Here is a 20722-nt window from a genome sequence, read left to right on the forward strand (position 1 = left end):
ATAAAGCAGTAAGCACAAAATGACATGAATTGAAAAGGGGAAGAAATATATTTACAGCATCTTATGGATAAGGATAAATGTTTCTGGTAAAAAAATAAAATATAAAATGCTAGAGTATACTTTGGTATTGCAAGTTTGTTATAATTTTGTTTCTTATAGCTTTTTTTAAAAATAGAGTAAACAGTTCTTTTTGTCTGAAAGTATTGCCAATTTCTATATTAATTTTCTAACTTAATGTATTTGATTAAAAAAGATATTTTATACTTTCCATTCTGTCTTCTGTGTGGAACTTATGATGCCTGCTTTTTATTTTTATTTATTGATGTTTATGATCCTCGTTTCCAAATACATGGGAACTGTAAGTACCACATTGTGAAAAAGAACCAAATATGAGATATTCTTTCTCTTAGGAAGCAAAGATATAACAGCCATACATTGTGTTCTGTTGGTGCACTGGGTTAGAAATCAAGACTGGGGATTTTCAAAAATAATGAGGGTGGATGCTGATCTGTGATTGATGGCTATAATAGTTGATTATTAAAGAGCTTATTCTTCGCATTCTCTCAATATAGACATTTTATCAAAACATCAATCAAATTTTTTGTTTGATTAGATACAGGCATTGCAACAAATGGTAGAGATTACAGATACAGTGATCATCTCTGTTAGGGTCAGTGATTCAAGCAGGGTAGATCGATGATGGCACACTGCAAAAATGTTAGGGCTTACAAATAAAACAACATATTGTATGTAAACTCTTAACAGAAATTTCTGAATAATAGAAAGCAAAAAGACCAGAGTATTTCTTTTTTTCCAAAAATATCATTTTAGGTATATCTTTAAATCACTCATTTTTCATTTGAAGGGAACAGGAAAATGGATTTCATATTTTATATTCCTTCAGTTGCTCAGTATCATGTCATATTTTTAGTTCCTTTCATTTCTTCATGTTTAGTCCTTCGCTTTCTTGTTCTGCTTTTTATTCTCTTCCCAGCAGTTCTTTTTTCCCTAACAGTCTTATTAAGATGTAATTGACATGTAGCTTTATTATTTTAAGGTGTACAATGTAATGATTGGATATATGTATGTATTGTAGAATAATAGCAGAACAAGTTTAGTTAATGTCCATAACCTCACATTTAGAATTTTTTCTTGTGATGAGAACTTGTAAGATCTACTTTCTCAGCAGCTTTCAATTATACAGTGTTGTTAACTATAGTCACCCTGCTATACATTTATCACATACAGAATTATTTATCTTATAGCTGGAAATTTGTACCTTTTGATCACCGTTGCCCGTTCCCCTGCTTCTGACAACCGCCAGTCTGTTCTCTATTTTATAAGGTCATATATTTTAGATCCCTCATCTAAATCAGTGTATATAGCATTTATCTTTCTCCATCTGACTTATTTCACTTAGCAGGATGCCCTCAAGTCCACCATATTGTCACAAATGGGAGAATTTCCTTTTATTGTTTTTAATGGCTGAGTAATGTTGTATATATATATAATATTTTCTTCATTCATCTGTTGATAGATCCTTAGGTTGTTTCTATGCCTTGACTATTGTAAAAAATGGAGCAGTGAAAATGGAGGTACAGGTATCTCTTTGACATATGATTTCATCTCCTTCAGATGTACACCTAGAAGTGGGATTGCTGGATCATATGATAGTTCTATATTTAATTTTCTGAGGAACTTCCATAGCATTTTCCATAGTGGCTGCACCAATTTACATTTCCACCAACAGTTCACAAGCGTTCCCTTTTCTCCATTCCCTTTTCTCTACATCCTTCCCAGAACTTGTTACCCCTCATCTTTTTTATAACAGCCATTCTAAAAGGTACATTAAATAAAATATATTTTTTGAAATTTTATGTTTAATGAAAAATGTGTCTAACAATATGTCTAATAATGCCTTCATTAAAAGGTGTTACCAGTTTTTAATTTTTACACTTTCTACCTCATTTCTTTTTTATACTGCTGAATTGTATCTTCAGGTTATTCAGGAAAGTTGGTGATGGGTAAGCTTTTGAAACACTGTATGCCTTTTTAAAACATATTTTGTGCTTAGAGTTAATAAATAATTTTCCTGGATGGAAAATTCCAGTCTTAATATCAGATTTCCTCATATTTTGAAAACATTTTTTTCCTTGTCATTTAAAATCCCGCGTTACTGAAATATCTGATGCAGTCTATCTCTTGGCCACTAGTAACCTCTAGTCTGCTTACCATCTTAATATTTTGCTTTGACTAGAATTTCACATGTGTGGAATCATGCGGTATATGTTTTGTATCTGGCTTCTTTCATTTAACATAATGATTTTTAGATTAACCATATTCTTACATGTGTCAGTAGAGTTTGTTCCTCTAACGTTTTTAGCCATTTACCAGTTAAATGAAGTTGTGACCATCCATGTACATGTCTTTGTATGGACATGTTTTCATTTCTCTTTGGCAGATACCTAAGAAGATAATTGCTGGATCATATTGAAAGTGAATATTCACTTTTTAGAGAATTTCCAAACTCTTCTCTAAAGTAGCTGTGCAGTTTAGATTTATCAGTGGTGTGTAAGAATTCCAGCCGCCTGCTTTCTTTTTAACAGTTGGTGTGACCATTTTTTTAATTTTATGTTAACAATTCCAGTGCACATATAGTGATAACTCGTTGTGGTTTTAATTTGCATGTTCCTAATCACTAAAGGTTGAGGGCATGAGGAGAAAGGGGCGACAGAGGATGAGATGATTGGATGGTATCATCGACTCAATGGACACAAGTTTGAGCAAGCTCTGGGAGATAGTGAAGGACAGGCAAACCTGGTGTGCTGCAGTCCACGGGGTCACAGAGTCGGACACGACTGAGCGACTGAACAGCAATAACAATCATTAATGATATCGAGTGTCTTCTTGTGTTTGCCATCCTTACATCTTTTGGTAGAGTGTCTGTTCAACTCTTTTGTCCACCTGTTATTGGACTATTTGCATTTTTGTCATTGAGTTGTGTGTTCTTTTATATTCTGGGTATAAATTCTTTATCAGATAAGTGAAGTGAAGTCACTCAGTTGTGTCCGATTCTTTGTGACCCCATGGATTGTAGCCTATCAGGCTCCTCCGTCCATGGGATTTTCCAGGCAAGAGTGCTGGAGTGGATCGCCATTTCCTTCTCCAGGCGATCTTCCTGACCCAGAAATCGAACCCGGGTCTCCTGAATTGCAGGCAGACGCTTTACCGTCTGAGCCAAAGTGTTTAGCAAATATCTACTCCCAATCTATAGCTTGCTTCTTTGTTTGCTTAACAGTATCATTTGAAAAACATTTTTAAAGTTCAGTATATTTCATGCTATGTTTTTGTCCTATTTAAGAAAAATTTGAATCACTCAGAGGTCAGCAAACTTTTCTTTAAAGGACAAGTTAGTAAATGTTTCTAGCTTTGCAGACCATATGGTCTCTGTTACAACTACTCAGTTCTGCTATTGTATCACTAAGGCAGACAGTTCCTAAACAAAAGAGGATGACTATGTTATAATAAAACTTTGTTTACAAAAACAGGTGACTGGTTGGATTTGGCCCAACCAGTTTGCTGATTCCTGGAATACCTAAAACCACTATTTTCTCCTCTGTTGTTTTCTAAGAATTTGTTGTTATCCTGTCTCTATTAAATTGCCTTGGCATCTGTGTAGAAAATCAGTTAAAAAAAAAAAATCTGAGTCTCTTCCCTAACTTTCTTTTCTGTTCCATTGAATCATACGTCTATCTTAAATGGACTTCATCTTTCTGTTTTTATGTCTTGAAATTAGGTATTTTAAGTCCTAACTTTCTTCTTTTTAAAGTTGTTTTGGCTACTATAGGTCTTTGGCACTTCTGATTAAATTTTAGATTCAGCTCAGCAGTTCATATGAAAAAGCTTGCCAGAATTCTTCTTCTTCTTCTTACTTTCTTCCCTCTGTCCTTTGTTGTTGATAATTTCCCTTACTATCTTCAAGTTCATGGATTTGCAGCCTACTCATGGCATTTCCTTTCTATATTGTTTTGAACTAATTCCCTTAATTTTACTGTTAATTTAATGAAATTGTTTGATTTTAATGAGTTAACTTATACTCCCTGCTATTATAAATTATGCTCTTCTTTTCTATCAAATGAGTTTTTATTGGATATCCAAATATACAGATTACTAGATTAAGAAAACCCCTAAACAACAACATTAAGCAAAGGAAACACCAATAATAAAGACTCAGAGGTAGAGAAGCTCAGGACTTACTGGGTTAGCACACGTTGTCCACTTTGTAAGAGAACAGTATGAAAGAAGGTACAAGCTACAATCATATCTTCTTTCTGAGATGCTTAAGAGTCAACTGAGAGCCCTATTGCTACATGCTGCTCTGAGCCAGGAGAGGGAATTAACTAAGGAAATTGTAGAGAAAGCAAGGAGGAGGAAGAGCTGACAGAAAGGGAGGAAAGAAGAATGAAAAACAATAACCTGACTTCTTATATACTTTGAGTTTGACATATAGTTGAACATTCAGGTAGAATATCCAGAAGGCCATTAAAAATCTAAGTTCAGAAATTGCAGAATCATTGGAAACAGATTTGTTAGCCATCATTTATTACACCCTCAAACATTTACTGAATGCTTACTGTGTGCCAGACAGTTATAGACTGAATGTTTGTGTTTCCCAGCCCTCCCCTCTGCCCGCCCCCCCCCCCCCCCGCCGCCAGGAATACATGTCCTTCTCTCATGCAAAAAACATTTAGTCCAACCCCATAACCAGTGCTGACTGAACATGTGAAACCAGGCAAGTTAGGTGGCTCCATAGTACAGTGGTGGGACAGGCATAGGAAAAACATTTCAAATCCAAGAGAGAAATCAGAAAGAAGGAATGGCTGATGTATCCCAAGCAGGTCTAAATTTAACAAAGCAATTTCAAAAGATTTTCAGGCCCAAGAATACGCCTCTCAAGTTCAATCCTCTGGCTCCTAGATGCACTGGGGTGGTAATTTCACACCCTTTCAGCTGGTCAGTCAGTCAGTTCAGTCACTAAGTCATGTCCGACTCTTTGTGACCCCGTGGATTGCAGCTCATCAGGCTTCCATGTCCATGAACAACTCATGGAGCTTGCTCAAACTCATATCCATTGAGTTGGTGATGCCATCCAACCATCTCATCCTCTGTTGTCCCCTTCTCCTGCCTTCAATTTTTCCCAGCATCAGGGTCTTTTCTGATAAGTCTGTTCTTCAAGTCAGGTGGCCAAAGTACTGGAGCTTCAGCATCACGCCTTCCAGTGAATACTCAGGACTGATTTCCTTAAGGATTTACTGGTTTGATCTCCTTGCTGTCCAATGGACTTTCAAGAGTTCTCCAATACCACAGTTCACAAGTATCAATTCTTTGGCACTCAGCTTTCTTTATAGTCCAACTCTCACATCCATACATGACTACTGGAAAAATTATAGCTTTGATAGATGGACCTTTGTTGGCAAAGTAATGTCTCTGCTTTTTAATATGCTATCTAGGTTAGTCATGTCTTTTCTTCCAAGGAGCAAGCAACTTTTAATTTCATGGTTGCAGTGACCATCTGCAGTGATTTTGGAGCCCAGGAAAGTAAAGCCTCTCACTGTTTCCATTGTTTCCCCATTTGCCATGAGGTGATGGGACCAGTTGCCATGATCTTCATTTATTGAATGTTGAGTTTTAAGCCAGCTTTTTCACTCTCCTCTTCACTTTCATCAAGAGGGTCTTCAGTTCCTCTTCACTTTCTGCCATAAGGGTGGTATCATCTCCATATCTGAAATTATTGATATTTCTCCCAGCAATATTGATTCCAGCTTGTGCTTCATCCAGCCTGGCATTTTGCATGATGTACTCTGCATATAAGTTAAATAAGCAGGGTAACAATATACAACCTTGATGTACTCCTTTCCCAATTTTGAACCAGTCTATTGTTTCATGTCTGGTTCTAACTGTTGCTTCTTGACCTGCATACAGGTTTCATAGCAGGCAGGTAAGGTGGTCTGGTATTCTCATCTCTTGAAGAATTTTCCACAGTTTGTTGTGATCCATATAGTCAAAGGCTTTGGCATAGTAAATGAAGCAGAAGTAGATGTTTTTTCTGGAATTCTCTAGCTTTGCTTTCTCTGAGCATTACTTTGCTAGCATGTGAGATGAGTGCAATTGTGTGGTAGTTTGAACATTCTTTGACATGGTAGTTTGCCTTTCTTTGGGATTGGAATGAAAACTGACCTTTTCCAGTCCTGTAGCCACTGCTGTGTTTTCCAAATTTGCTGGCATATACAATGCAGCACTTTTCCAGCATCATCTTTTAGGATTTGAAATAGCTCACCTGGAATTATATGGCATCACTGACTCGATGGACATGAGTTTGAGTAAGCTCTGAGAGTTGGTGATGGACAGGGAAACCTGGCGTGCTGCAGTCCATGGGGTTGCAAAGAGTCGGACACGACTGAGTGACTTAAGTGAACTGAACTGAGCTTTGTTCATACTGATGCTTCCTAAGACCAACTTGACTTTGAACTCCAGGATGTCTGGCTCTAGGTGAGTGATCACACCATCATGGTTATCTGGGTTATGAAGATCTTTTTTGTATAGTTCTTCTGTGTATTCTTCCCACCTCAGTATCTTCTTCTTTTAGGTCCATACAGTTTCTGTCCTTTATTTTGCCTGTCTCTGTGTGAAACGATCCCTTGGAATCTCTGATTTTTTTGAAGAGATCTCCAGTCTTTCCCATCCTATTGTTTTCCTCTATTTCTTTGCATTCATCACTGAGGAAGGCTTTCTTATCTCTCCTTGTTATCCTTTGGAACTCTGCATTCAGATGGATATATCTTTCATTTTCTCCTTTGCCTTTCGCTTCTCTCCTTTTCTCAGCTATTTGTAAGGCCTCCTCAGACAACCATTTTACCTTTAGCTTTTACTTTTCTTGGGAATGGTTTTGATCACTGCCTCCTGTACAATGTTATGAACCTCTGTCCATAGTTCTTCAGGCACTCTATCAGATCTAATCCCTTGAATTTATATATAACTTCCACTGTATAATCGTAAGGGATTTGATTTAGGTCATACCTGAATGGTCTAGTGGTTTTCCCCACTTTCTTCAATTTAAGTCTGAATTTGGCGATAAGGAGCCAAATTGGCTTCATGATCTGAGCCACAGTCAGCGCCTGGTCTTGTTTTTGCTGACTATATAGAGCTTCATCTTCAGCTCCAAATAATATAATCAATCTGATTTTAGTATTGACCATCTGGTGATGTCCATGTGTAGAGTTGTCTTGTTGTATTTTTGGAAGAGGGTGTTTGCTATGACCAGTGCATTTCTTGGCAAAACTCTGTTAGCCTTTGACCTACCTCATTTTATACTCCAAGGCCAAACTTGCCTGTTACTCAAGATATCTCTTGACTTCCTACATTTGGATTCCCGTCCTCTGGGATGAAAAGAATATCTATTTTTGGTGTTAGTTCTAGAAGGTCTTATAGGCCCTCATGGAACCGTTCAACTGCAGCTTCTTCAGCATTAATGGTTGGGACTTAGACTTGGATTACTGTGATATTGAATAATTTGCCTTGGAAACAAACGAAGATCATTTTGTCATTTTTGAGACTGTACCCAAGTACTGCATTTTAGACTCTTTTGTTGACTGTTAGGGCTACTCCATTTCTTCTAAGGGATTCTTGCCCACCGTAGTAGATGTAATGGTCATCTGAATTAAATTCACCCATTCCAGTCCACTTTAGTTCACTGATTCCTAAAATGTTGATGTTCACTCTTGCCATCTCCACTCCTGCCAAACTTCCATTGGAAGTTTGAACACTTCCAATTTACCTTGATTCATAGACCTAGCAATCTAGGTTCCTATGCAGTATTGTTCTTTACAGCATCACGTTTTACTTGCATCACCAGTCATGTCCACAACTGTGGGTTGTTTTCACTTTGGTTCTGTCTCTTCATTCTTTCTGTAGTTATTTCTCTACTCTTCTCCAGTAGCATATTGAGCACCTACTGACCTGGGGAGTTCATTTTTCAGTGTCATATCTTTTTGCTTTTTCATACTGTTCATGGGGTTCTCAAGGCAAGAATAATGAAGTGGTTTGCCATTCCCTTCTCCATTAAACCTTGTTTTGTCAGAACTCTCCACCATGACCCCTCCATCTTGGGTGTCCCCACATGGCATAGCTCATAGTTTCATTGAGTTAGACAAGGCTGTGATCGTGTAATCAGTCTGGTTGGTTTTCTGTGGTTGTGGTTTTCATTCTGTCTGCTCACTGATGGATGAGAACAAGAAGCTTATGTCCTTCCTTGGGAAGGACAGGCTGTGGGTAAAACTGGGTCTTGCTCTGGTGGGTGGAGCTATATTCAGTAAATCTTTAATCCAATTTTCTGCTGATGGGTGGGGCTGTGTTCCCTCCCTATAGTTTGGCCTAAGGCCAAACTATGGTAGGGGTAATAGTGGTAATGGGTCCTCCTTCAAAAGAACTTACACCAACACACTGGGCTCCCAGAACCTTTGTAATCAGTGCTCCTGACCCAGCAGCAGGCCACTGTTGACACACACCTCCACCAGAGACTCCCAGACACTCACAGGCAAGTCTGGCTCAGTCTCTTATGGCATCACTGCTCCTTTCTCCCAGAGAAGGCGATAGCACCCCATTCAGTACTCTTGCCTGGAAAATCCCATGGACAGAGGAGCCTGGTAGGCTGCAGTCCATGGGGTTGCTAAGAGTTGGACACAACTGAGCGACTTCCCTTTCACTTTTTTTTTTTTATCTTTTTTTAATTTATTTTTAAATTGGAGGAAAATTGCTTTACAATGTTGTATTGGCTTCAGTGTACAACAACGAGCATTAGCCATAATCATACACATATACCTCCTTCTTGAGGCTCTCTCCCCTTCCCCCATCCCACACCTCTAGCATCGCAGAGCACCAGGCTGAGCTCCCTGTGTTATATAGTAATTTCACTTTCATGCATTGGAGAAGGAAATGGCAACCCACTCCAGTGTTTTTGCCTGGAGAATCCCAGGGACAGGGGAGCCTGGTGGGCTGCCGTCTATGGGGTCACACAGAGTCAAACATGACGAAGTGACTTAGCAGCAGCAGCTCCTTTCTCCTAGGTCCTGGTGCACACAAGGTTTTGTTGTGCTCTCCAAGAGTCTGTTTTCCTGGGGTTCTCAGCCCTTTTGCTGAATCCCCAAGTCAGAAAATCTGTTGTGGGCCCTAGAACTTTGGCAGCATTGTGAGAACTTCTTTGGTATAGTTGTTCTCCAGTTTGTGGGTGATGTATTTGCGGTTCTGTAGTGGCGCTAATGGCGACCTCCTCCAGGCGGACTCATGCCGCATGCCCCACCTCCCAGGTCTGCTGCAGCCAGAGCTCCTGCCCCTGAGTCAGGTCACTGCTGACCCATGCCTCTGCAGGAGACACTCAAAGGCAGGTCTGACTTAATCCCTTGTGAGGATCACTGCTGCTTTCCCTCAGTCGTGGTGTGCACAAGGTTTTGTTTGTGTCCTCCAAGCATTGCTGGCAGTTCTGATGTTTGATTCTAAAAGCGATTTTGCCCCCCCTACCATCTTGTGGGGCTTCTCCTTTGCTCTTAGATGCAGGGTATCTTTTTTTTGGTGTGATTCAACGTTCTCCTGTCGATGGTTGTTCAGCCGCTAGTTGCAATCTTGGTGTTTTTGCAGGAGAAGATGAGTGCACGTCCTTCTACTCCGCCATCTTGTCCACGGATCCTGAATCTAAAACTTTAGAAAAAACGAAAGGAGGAAATCTTTATGACTTTGGGTTAGGCAATAGTTTCTTAAATACAGCATCAAAAGTACAAGCAACAAAAGAAAAAAACAATAAACTGGACTTCATCAAAATTAAAAAATATTTTTGCATCAAAACACACTGGTGAGAAAGTGAAAAGACAAAACCACAGAATGTGAGAACATATCATATATACGATAAGGGTCTAATACCTAGAATAAATAAAGAATTGTCATAACTCAACAAGGTAAAGAGCCCAGTTAAACAGTGGGCAAAGTATATATAGACATATTTCTAAAGAAGATATACAAGTGTCCAAAACTAACACATGAAAAGAAACTCAACATCATTAGTCATCAGATGTAAATCGAAACTACAATGAGATACTATGTCACACCTACGAAGATAGCTATTTTTTCAATAAAGAAAGAAAAAACGTTAGGAAGTGGAAATATTGGAACCCTCAAACATTGTTGGTAAGAATATAAAATGGTACAGCCATTATGGAAAACATTTTTGTAGTTCCTGAAAAAGTTTAACAGATTTACTCTATGACCCTCTCCTAGGTATACATCCTAGAGAAGTGGGTATATATGTTCACATTAAAACTCAGGCATGAATATTCATAGCTGCTTTGTCATAACAGCCAAAAAGTAGAAACAATCCAGATGTCTACTAACTGATGAATAGATAAACAAATGTGACATATATCCAATCAGTGGAATATTATTCAGTAATAAAACAAAATGAAATACATACAGCCAAATGGATGAACCTTGAAACCACCACACTAAGTGAAATAAACCAGATCCAAAAGGTCATGTGTTATATAATTCTATTTAAATTAACTGTCTAGACTAGACTAATCCATAGGACAGAAAATAGATTAACGATTGCGAGGACTAGGAGGAGGGGGGAATGGGTAGTGACTGCTGAATGAGTGTACTGTTTCTTTTGGGAGGATTGAAAATGTTCTGAAAGTAAATAGTGGTAATGGTTACACATCTCTTAATATTCTAAAATTCACTCAACTGCACTTTAAAATACTTAAAATAATAAATTTTGTTTTATGTGAATTTTATTTCAATTGAAAGTACTTAATATATGCACATATTAATATATGTATATTTATTATTTATATATTAAAACATAACCTTTAGATGAATGTTACTAGTTAGAGTGTATTTTCTATACCTATTTTGAACATTTTCCTCTTTAGAAAATGAGCATCTATTTTATCAATACTGAAATTAGAATCATTGTAATTTTCCTCTTATAAAAGTTTTTGAAATGGTGAAATGTCCACCATAGGAGTAGATGCCTATTTAATAAGATATATAAGGAAATGGTCACCCATTTTTATACTCTCATCTTGTTTACATGTCTTAGCCGTATTAATAAGAGATCTCTAATATTTTAGGTCTAGTTCTTTAATACTATATACCTTAATATTAGAACATTTCTATTCTAGATTGATGTATTTTAACTAACGAGAGACAGTGTGGTATACATTTTAAAAATACACACTGTCTCTTTTGAAAAAAAATTTTTAATGTTTTTGTTGTTGAGTTATGACCTTTGTCATAACTGTTATTACAAATGTTCCTTAGATTGAAAAAAATACAAATATTTATACTGCTGCTGCTGCTGCTAAGTCGCTTCAGTCATGTCCGACTCTGTGTGACCCCATAGACGGCAGCCCACCAGGCTCCCTCATCCCTGGGATTCTCCAGGCAAGAACACTGGAGTGGGTTGCCATTTCCTTCTCCAATGCATGTAAGTGAAAAGTGAAAGTGAAGTCGTTCAGTCGTGTCCGACTCCTAGCGACCCCGTGGACTGCAGCCTACCAGGCTCCTCTGTCCATGGGATTCTCCAGGGAAGAGTACTGGAGTGGGGTACCATTGCCTTCTCCGGGATGCCATTGCCTTCTCCGAATATTTATACTAAATGCTACCTAATATTGACAATACAAAATGTGTGGCTTTGAGTTAAAGTTAGGACAGTGATTTGACTCAGTTCTCATAATCAAACATTTATTGAATGCTTGACATGTGGCAGGTACCATTCTTTGCATTTATATTTTTAGCTCATTTATTACTTACAACAAACCAATGAAGTAAATACTACTATCTGCATTTTTCCAGTTTTGAATGGAGACATGTAGAGGTACTACAGGTGGTCAGGGTAACCACAGATACAGCTCTACTGCAAAGTCAGGATTTGAATCTGAACAATCTGGTTGCTAAATTCAAACTTATAACCTCTATGCTATGTTGAACTATACACATATATTTGTTTCCATTGGAAAAAATGTAACTTTGTGTTTTGTAAGAAATGAATGCTTTGCTAGGTATGATGTATTCAGAGTTTTAATCATACAACTAGTGGAGAAGGCAATGGCAACCCACTCCAGTACTCTAGCCTAGCAAATCCCATGGGCAGAGGAGCCTGGTAGGCTGCAGTCCACGGGGTCGCTAGGAGTTGGACAACTGAGCGACTTCACTTTCACTTTTCACTTTCATGCGTTGGAGAAGGAAATGGCAACCCACTCCAGTGTTCTTGCCTGGAGAATCCCAGGGATGAGGGAGCCTGGTGGGCTGCCATCTATGGGGTCGCACAGAGTCGGACACGACTGAAGCGACTTAGCAGCAGCAGCAGCAGTGTCTAATACTAGCATATATTATAGAGTGAATCCACTGTGAGATCTTTTAGGAGATTACTCTAAAATATCTGATGGTTACTATAATTTTTAGTTGACACAATTTTAAGCATCACATCAGATCAGATCAGTCGCTCAGTCGTGTCCGACTCTTTGCGACCCCATGAATCACAGCACTCCAGGTCTCCCTGTCCATCACCAACTCCCACAGTTCACTCAGAGTCACAAGTATAAGTAAATTTAATCCTGAAAGGTATAAATTGCAGCTTACACTAATTTATGAAGACATACAAGATTATGTTTACTAATCCAAATGCTTCACTTTATGATTATAGCTGATAAAAAACAAAATTACTGCTTGTGTTTTCCTTCTCCAAAAAGCGTGTGTACTCTTCACAAAACAATGTTTTCGTATGTTTTCTTGTAGCCGCTCAGTAGGTCATTTTGTAGGTCAGCTTCTAAGTAAGGAAAATGGGAATTCTTTGTGTCTTCATTTAATCAGAGATTTTAAATTCTATTTTCATTGTTAAAGTTAGAGTCATAGGCTTGCAGGTGCAAAACTAATGTTTGATATGGGCAAAATAAATGTCTTTATTGTTAGTTGTTACTTCATCCATTATTTTGGTGAATGGGTTTTTTAAATTCTAGAATTACAAACCAGTAAACAGATTATGCACATGCTGTATTTGTACCTTGTGGCAAACCTAACAATAATTACATACAACATAAAAGTGCTAATTCTAAACTTTAAGAGTATAAGATTTTCTTGATGATCGTAGTGTCTAGCAACAGCATTTGATTTTTGCTAGTATAAAAATTTGAATTTTTTTTCAAATTCTAGTTCATTAGTAAAAAGTTAAATTTCACATTTAATACTGTGTAATTCTTTCTCTACTGTAGAAATATCGATATTGTCATGATATCATGCTTGAGTCAATTTTAAAGTGTCAATTTTTAATACATTGGAAAGTAGTAATATTATGATTTAAGAAAATTTTCACTTTTTTTTTAACCACAGATGCTTAATAATGTGTCATTCTGTTTTCTTAGAAACTTCCTGCACCATTAATTGATGATAGCTATAAAAAAGAATGTGATGAAGATGTATGCAGTCATAAAATGGAACCTGACATTAAGATGAAAATAGCTTGGCGTTACCAGTTATTACCCAAGATGGAGGCAAGTCAATAACTCTCTCCAAAACTGGCAAATATATTTGTTTTCATTTTATAGACTCTCTTGTGATATACTTGTTACTCTTTAAATGCAATACAATGTTTATTTGTTTATTTAAATAATTACTTATTTGTAGAGTATCTTATCTAGATGACTTTTTTTTCCAAATTTTATTGTGAAATAATTGACATATGTTACTTTATAACGTTAATGTTTACAGCATGATGGTTTGACTTACATAAGTTGTGAAATGATTGCTATAGTAGGTTCAGTTAACATCCATCATCCCATATGGATAAAATGAAAAGAAAAAGGAAAAAATATTTCTCCTTGTAATGAGAATGCTAGGATTGACTCTCTTAGCTTTCCTATATATTATTCAACAGTTTTAGCTAGTTTAGTCATCATTATGTACATTATATCTGTAATAATTATTGTTCAGTTACCCAGTCATGTCTGACTCCTTGCAACCACATGGACTGCAACACACCAGGCCTCCCTGTCCGTCACCATCTCCCGGAGTTTGCCCAAGTTCATGTTCATTGCATCAATGATGCCATCCAACCATCTCATCCTCTGACGATCTCTTCTCCTTCTGCCCTCAATCTTTCCCAGCCTCAGGGACTTTTCCAGTGAGTCATCTGTTCGCATCAGATGATCAAAATACTGGAGCTTCAGCTCCAGCATCAGTCCTTCCAGTGAATATTTAGGGTTGATCTCCCTTAAGATTGACTGGTTTGATCTCCTTGCTGTCTAGGGAGAGTCTTCTCCCTAGAAGTCTTCTCCAGCACCGCAGTTTGAAGGCATCAACTCTTTGTGTTCTGCCTTCTTTATAGTCCAGCTCTCACAACCCCATGTGACCACTGGGAAGACCTTAGCCTTAACTATATGGACCTTTGTCAGCAGAGAAATGTCTCTGCTTTTCCATACATTGTCTAGGTTTGTCATTGCTTTCCTGCCAAGAAAGTAATCGTCTTCTGATTTGATGGCTGCAGTCACCGTCTGCAGTGATTTTGGAGACTGAGAAGAGGATATCTGTCACTATTTCCACATTTTCCCCTTCTGTTTGTCATGCAATAATGGAGCTGGATGCCACCATCTGAGTTCTTAGTTTTTTTAATATTTCGTCTTAAGCCAGCTCTTTCCCTGTCCTCCTTCACCCTCATCAAGAGGCTCTTTAGTATCTTTTCGCTTTCTGCCATTAGAGTGGTGTCATCTGCATATCTGAGATTGTTGATGTTTCTTCTGCCTCTCTTGATTCTGGCTTTTAACTCAGCAATCCTGGCATTTCTCATGATATGTTCAGCATATAGGTTATACAAATAGGGTGACAGCAGACAGCCCTGTTGTACTCCTTTCTCAACCTTGAACCAATCAGTTTTTCCATACACATTTCTAACTGTTGCTTCTTGACCCACATACATGTGTCTCAGAAGACAGGTAAGATGGTCTGGTATTCCCATCTCTCTAAAAACTTTCCACAGTTTATCATGATCCACACAGTCAAAGGCTTTAGCACAGTTGATGAAACAGAGATAGATGTTTTTCTGAAATTCCCTTGTTTTCTGTATAATCCAGGGAATGTTGGCAATTTGATCTCTAGTTCCTTTTTCTTTTCTGTAACCACCTTGGACATCTGGAAGTTCTTGGTTCACATAATACTGAAGCCTAGCATGCAAGATTTTAAACATGACCTTACTAGAATGGGAGATGAGTGCAGTTGTCCAATGGTTATCACATTCTTTGGTACTACTATTCTTGGGAGTTGGGCTGAGGATTGACCTTTTCAGTCCTGTGGCCACTGCTGGGTCTTCCAGATTTGATGACATAATGAATACAAAACTTTGACGGTATCCTCCTTTAAGGATTTGGATAGTTCTGCTGGAATTTCATTGCATCCACTGGATTTATTAGCAACAGTGCTCTTGAGGCCCACTTGACTTCCCACTCCCACTGGCTCTGGGTGACCAACCATACAATCGTAGTAATCCAGTTCATTAAGATCTTTTATATACAGTTCTTCTCTGTATTCTTTCCATCTCTTCTTGGTCTCTTCAGCATCTACTAGATCTTTACAATTTTTTCCCTTATTGTGCCCATCTTTGGTCAGAATGCTTCATTGATGTTTCCAATTTTCCTGAAGAGATCTCTAGTCTTTCCCCTTTAGTTGTTTTCTTCTATTATTAAGTACTGTTCATTAAAGAAGGCATTCTTTTTTCTCCAAGTTATTCTTTGAAACTCTGTGTTTAATTGGATGTACCTTTCCCTCTCTCCCTTGCTTTTTGTGTCTCTTTGTTCTTCCACTGTTCGTAAAGCCTTGTGTAACTCAATGAAGCTATGAGCCATGCAGTGCAGGGCCACCCCAGATGGACAGGTTATAGCAGAGAGTTCTGACAAAACGTTCTACTAGAGGAGGGAATGGCAAACTATCCTAGTATACTTGTCGTGAGAACCTCATGAACTGTATAAAATGGCAAAAATATATTACACCAAAAGATGAGTCCCCTAGGTCTTAAGGTGTCCAATATGCTACTGGGGAAGAACAGAGGAGAATTACCAAAAGCCCCAGAATGAATGAAGTGGCTGAGCCAAAGCAGATACGATGCTCAGTTGTGGATGTGTCTGGCGACAAAAGTAAAATCTGATGCTGCAAGGAACAGTATTGTATGGGAACCTGGAATGTTAGGTCCATGAATCAAGGAAAATTGGATGTGGTCAAGCAGGAGATGGTAAGAATAAACATCGACATCCTAGGAATCAGCGAACTAAAATGGACAGGAATTGACAAATTTAATTCAGATGACCATTATATATACTACTGTGGGCAAGAATCCCATAGAAGACAGAGTAGCCCTCATAATCAACAAAAGAGTCCGAAATACAGTACTTGGGTGCAACCTCAAAAATGACAGAATGATCTTAGTTCATTCCGAAGGCAAGCCATTCAACATCACAGTAATCCAGGTCTATGCCCCTACCACCGGTGCTGAAGAAGCTGAAGTTGACCAGTTCTATGAAGACCTAAAAGACCTCCTAGAACTAACACCTAAAAGCAGTGTTCTATTCATCTTTGGGGATAGGAATGCAAAAGTAGGAAGTCAAGATATACCTGGAGTCCTGGAGTAATGGGCAAGTTCAGCCTTGGAGAACAAAATGAAGCAGGGCAAAGACCAACTGAATTCTGCCAAGAAAATGCACTAGTCATGGCAAATACCCTTTTTCAACAAGACGAGAGAGAACTTTACACATGTACATCACCAAATGGTCAATACCAAAATCAAATTGATTAAATTTTTTGTAGCCAAAGATGGAGAAACTGTATACAGTCAGCAAAAACAAGACCTGGAACTGACTGTGGCTCCGATCATCAGCAAAATTCAGCTTAACTAAAGAAAACTGGGAAAAAAGACTAGGCCAGCCAGGTATGACTTAAATCATATCCCATATGAATTCACAGTAGAGGTAACAAATAGATTCAAGGGACTAGATCTACTTAACAATGTGCCTGAAGAACTCTTAACAGAGGTCCATAACACTATACAGGTGGAGGTGATCAAAACCATCCCAAAGAAAAAGAAGGCAGAAATGGTATGGACCTAACAGAAGCAGAAGATATTAAGAAGAGGTGGCAAGAATACACATAAGAACTATACAAAACAGATCTTCATGACCAAGATAACCACGATGGTGTGATCACTCACCTAGAGCCAGACATCCTGGAATGTGAAGTCAAGTAGGCCTTAGGAATCATCTCTACGAACAAAGCTAGTGGAGGTGATGAAATTCCAGTTGAGCTATTTCAAATCCTAAAAGATGATGTTGTGAAAGTGCTACACTCAATATGCCAGCAAATTTGGAAACCTCAGCAGTCGCCACAGAACAGTTTTCATTCCAATCCCGAAGAAGGGCAATGCCAAAGAATGTTCACACTATCGCACAATTGCACTCATTTCACACTCTAGCCAAGTAATGCTCAAAATTCTCCAAGCCAGGCTTCATCAGTACATGAACCGTGAAATTCCAGATGTTCAAGCTGGTTTTAGAAAAGGCAAAGAAACCAGAGATCAAATTGCCAACATCCGTTGGATCATTGAAAAATCAAGAGAATTCCAGGAAAACATCTACTTCTGCTTTATTGACTACGCCAAAGCCTTTGACTATGTAGATCACAATAAACTGTGGAAAATTCTGAAAGAGGTGGGAATACCAGATCACCTGACCTGCCTCCTGGGAAATCTGTATGCAGGTCAAGAAGCAACAGTTAGAACTGGACATGGAACAACAGACTGATTCCAAATTGGGAAAGGAGTACGTCAAGGCTGTATATTGTCACCTTGCTTATTTAATTTATATGCAGAGTACATCATGAGAAATGCTGGACTGGATGAAACACAAGCTGGAATCAAGATTGCCGGGAGAAATATCAATAACCTCAGATATGCAGATGACACCACACTTACGGCAGAAAGCAAGGAAGAACTAAAGAGCCTCTTGATGAAAGTGAAAGAGGAAAGTGAAAAAGTTGGCTTAAAACTCAGCATTCAGAAAACTAAGATCGTAGCATCTGGTCCCATTACTTCATGGCAAATAGATGGGGAAACAGTGACAGACTTTATTTTCTTGGGCTCCAAAATCACTGCAGATGGTGACTGCAGCCACGAAATTAAAAGGCAGTTGCTCCTTGGAAGAAAAGTTATAACCAACTTTGACAGCATATTAAAAAGCAGAGACATTACTTTGCCAACAGAGGTCCATCTAGTCAAAGCTATATTTTTTCCAGTAGTCATGTATGGATGTGAGAGTTGGACTATAAAGAAAACTGAGCGCCAAAGAATTGATGCTTTTGAACTGTGTTGTTGGAGAAGACTCTTGAGAGTCCCTTGGACTGCAAGGAGGTCCAACCAGTCCATCCTAAAGGAGATCAGTCCTGAATATTCATTTGAAAGGACTGATGCTGAAACTGAAGCTCCAATGATTTGGCCTCCTGATGCATAGAACTGACTAAATTGAAAAGACCCTGATTCTGGGAGAGATTGAAGGTGGGAGGAGAAGGGGATGAAAGAGGATGAGATGGTTGGGTGGCATCACCAACTGGATGGACATGAATTTGAGTAAGCTCCAAGAGTTGCTGATGGACAGGGAAGCTTGACGTGCTGCAGTCCATGAGGTTGCAAAGAGTCAGACAGGACTGAGCAAATGAACTGAACTGAAGGCAAAATGGTTATCTGAGGAGGCTTTACAAATATCCATAGTACTTATTTCATTTATTTACTTTTCAACCACCTTCCTCCAATTCCCCCTCCCACTACCCTCTACCTTTGGTACCCAATGTCTAATCTTTTTTCTGTAAGTTAGTTTCTATTTTATTTGCTTTTAGATTCCACGTGTGAGATTTTACAGCATTTGCCCTTTTCTGTCTGACCTATTTCGCTCAGCATAATGCCACTAAGTTCCATCCTAGTTGTTGCAAATGACAGGATTTTCTCATTTTTTAAAGACTAAACAACATTCCAATATATATATCACAACTTCTTTATTCATTTATCCATCAATTGACACTTAGGTTTTTTCCATTTCTTAACTGTTGTAAATAAAGCTGCTATGAACTTGGGGTTGCAGATACCTTTTTGAGTTAGTGTTTTCATTTCCTTTAAATATATTCCCAGAAGTTTAATTACTGGATCCTATGGTAGTTCCACTGCACCAGTTTACAGTCCCACCAACACAGGACATCCATGCCAGCATTTGTTATCTCTTTACCTTTCCCATGATGGCTGTTCTAACAGGCGTGAAGTAATTATCTTAGCAACTTAGCCTTGTGCTTTTAGCTTGCGTTTCTGTAATGACTAGTGTTGTGGAGCATATTCTCATGTACCTGTTGGCCTTTTTAGTATCATCTTTGGAAAAATGTCTATTCAGATCCTTTCTCCATTTTTTAATTGTTTTTTTTTCTTTACTGTTGAGTTATATGAGTTTTTAAATACATTTTGGATATTAACCCCTAACAGATACATGGCTTACAAAAACTTTTTCCCAGTCCATAGATTATTTTTTCACTTTGTTGATTTTTTCTTTGGCTGTAAAGAAACTTTTTAGTTTGATGTAGTCAACTTGTTTATTTTTTAGTTTGTTGCATATGCTTTAGGTATCAAATCCATATATGTTACCAAGATCCATGTCAAGGAGTTTTATTCTTATGTTTTCTTTTAGGAGTTTCATGATTGCAGGTCTTACATTTAAGTCTTTAATGTGTTTCAAGTTAATTTTTGTGAGTGGAGTAATATAGGGGTTCACTTTCATTCTTTTACATTTCAATTTCCAGTTATCCCAATACCATTTATTGAACAAAAGGTCTTTTCTTTTTTGAGTCTTCTTGGCTACCTTGTCAAACATTAGTTGACCATGTATGCTTGGGTTTATTTCTGGGCTTTCAAGTGTGTTCCAGTGTTCTATTTATGTCAATATCATACTGTTCTGATTAATATAGCTTTATCATATAGCTTGAAATCAAGAAGTGTGTTGCATCCTGCTTTGTTCTTCTTTCTCAAAATTTCTGTGGCTTTTGACAGTCTTTAGTGTTTTTTCTACTTCTATAAAAATTGCCATTAGAATCTTGATAAGGATTGTACTGAATCTGTGAATCAAGGGTCCTCAACCTCCAGGCCACAGCCTGCTGGTACTGCCTGTCATATCCGAGGTGACATTAGATTAAAAATAAAATGCACAATAAATGTAATATGCTTGAATAACCCAAAATTATCCCTCCCTCACCTGCCCCAGTCTGTGGAAAAATTGTCTTCCACAAACCTGGTCATTGGTGCCAAAAATGTTAGAGACCACTGCTATAAATGACTTCTGGTAGTATTAACGTTTTAACAATATTAATTCCACAATCCATGAACATGGAATACCTTTCCGTTTATTTGTGTCTTCTTCAGTTTCTTTCATCAATGCCTTACAGTTTTCATAATAGAGATCTTTCACCTCCTTGGTTAAATTTACTTCTAAGTATTTTATTGTTTTTGATGTTATTGTAAATGGGATGATATTTCGTAAAAATTACTGAGCCCATGCAAGCCACAGCTACTGAAGCCCATGCTCTACAACAAGAGAAGCTACAGCCTCGAGAA

At 38.1% G+C, this 20722-nt stretch overlaps 1 protein-coding gene across 3 annotated transcripts in view; it reads left to right on the forward strand.

Annotated features, from left to right (window-relative positions):
* Positions 1-20722, forward strand: part of ELP4 (elongator acetyltransferase complex subunit 4) — a 257046-nt gene that overhangs the window by 51686 nt on the left and 184638 nt on the right. For all 3 annotated transcript variants that reach the window (XM_061381018.1, XM_061381019.1, XM_061381017.1), the window contains exon 4: positions 13467-13595. In XM_061381018.1, the coding sequence (XP_061237002.1) occupies positions 13467-13595 (129 nt within the window). The remainder of the gene's footprint in view (positions 1-13466; positions 13596-20722) is intronic.

Source organism: Bos javanicus, chromosome 15, assembly GCF_032452875.1.
Source record: "Bos javanicus breed banteng chromosome 15, ARS-OSU_banteng_1.0, whole genome shotgun sequence".
Lineage (NCBI taxonomy): Eukaryota > Metazoa > Chordata > Mammalia > Artiodactyla > Bovidae > Bos > Bos javanicus.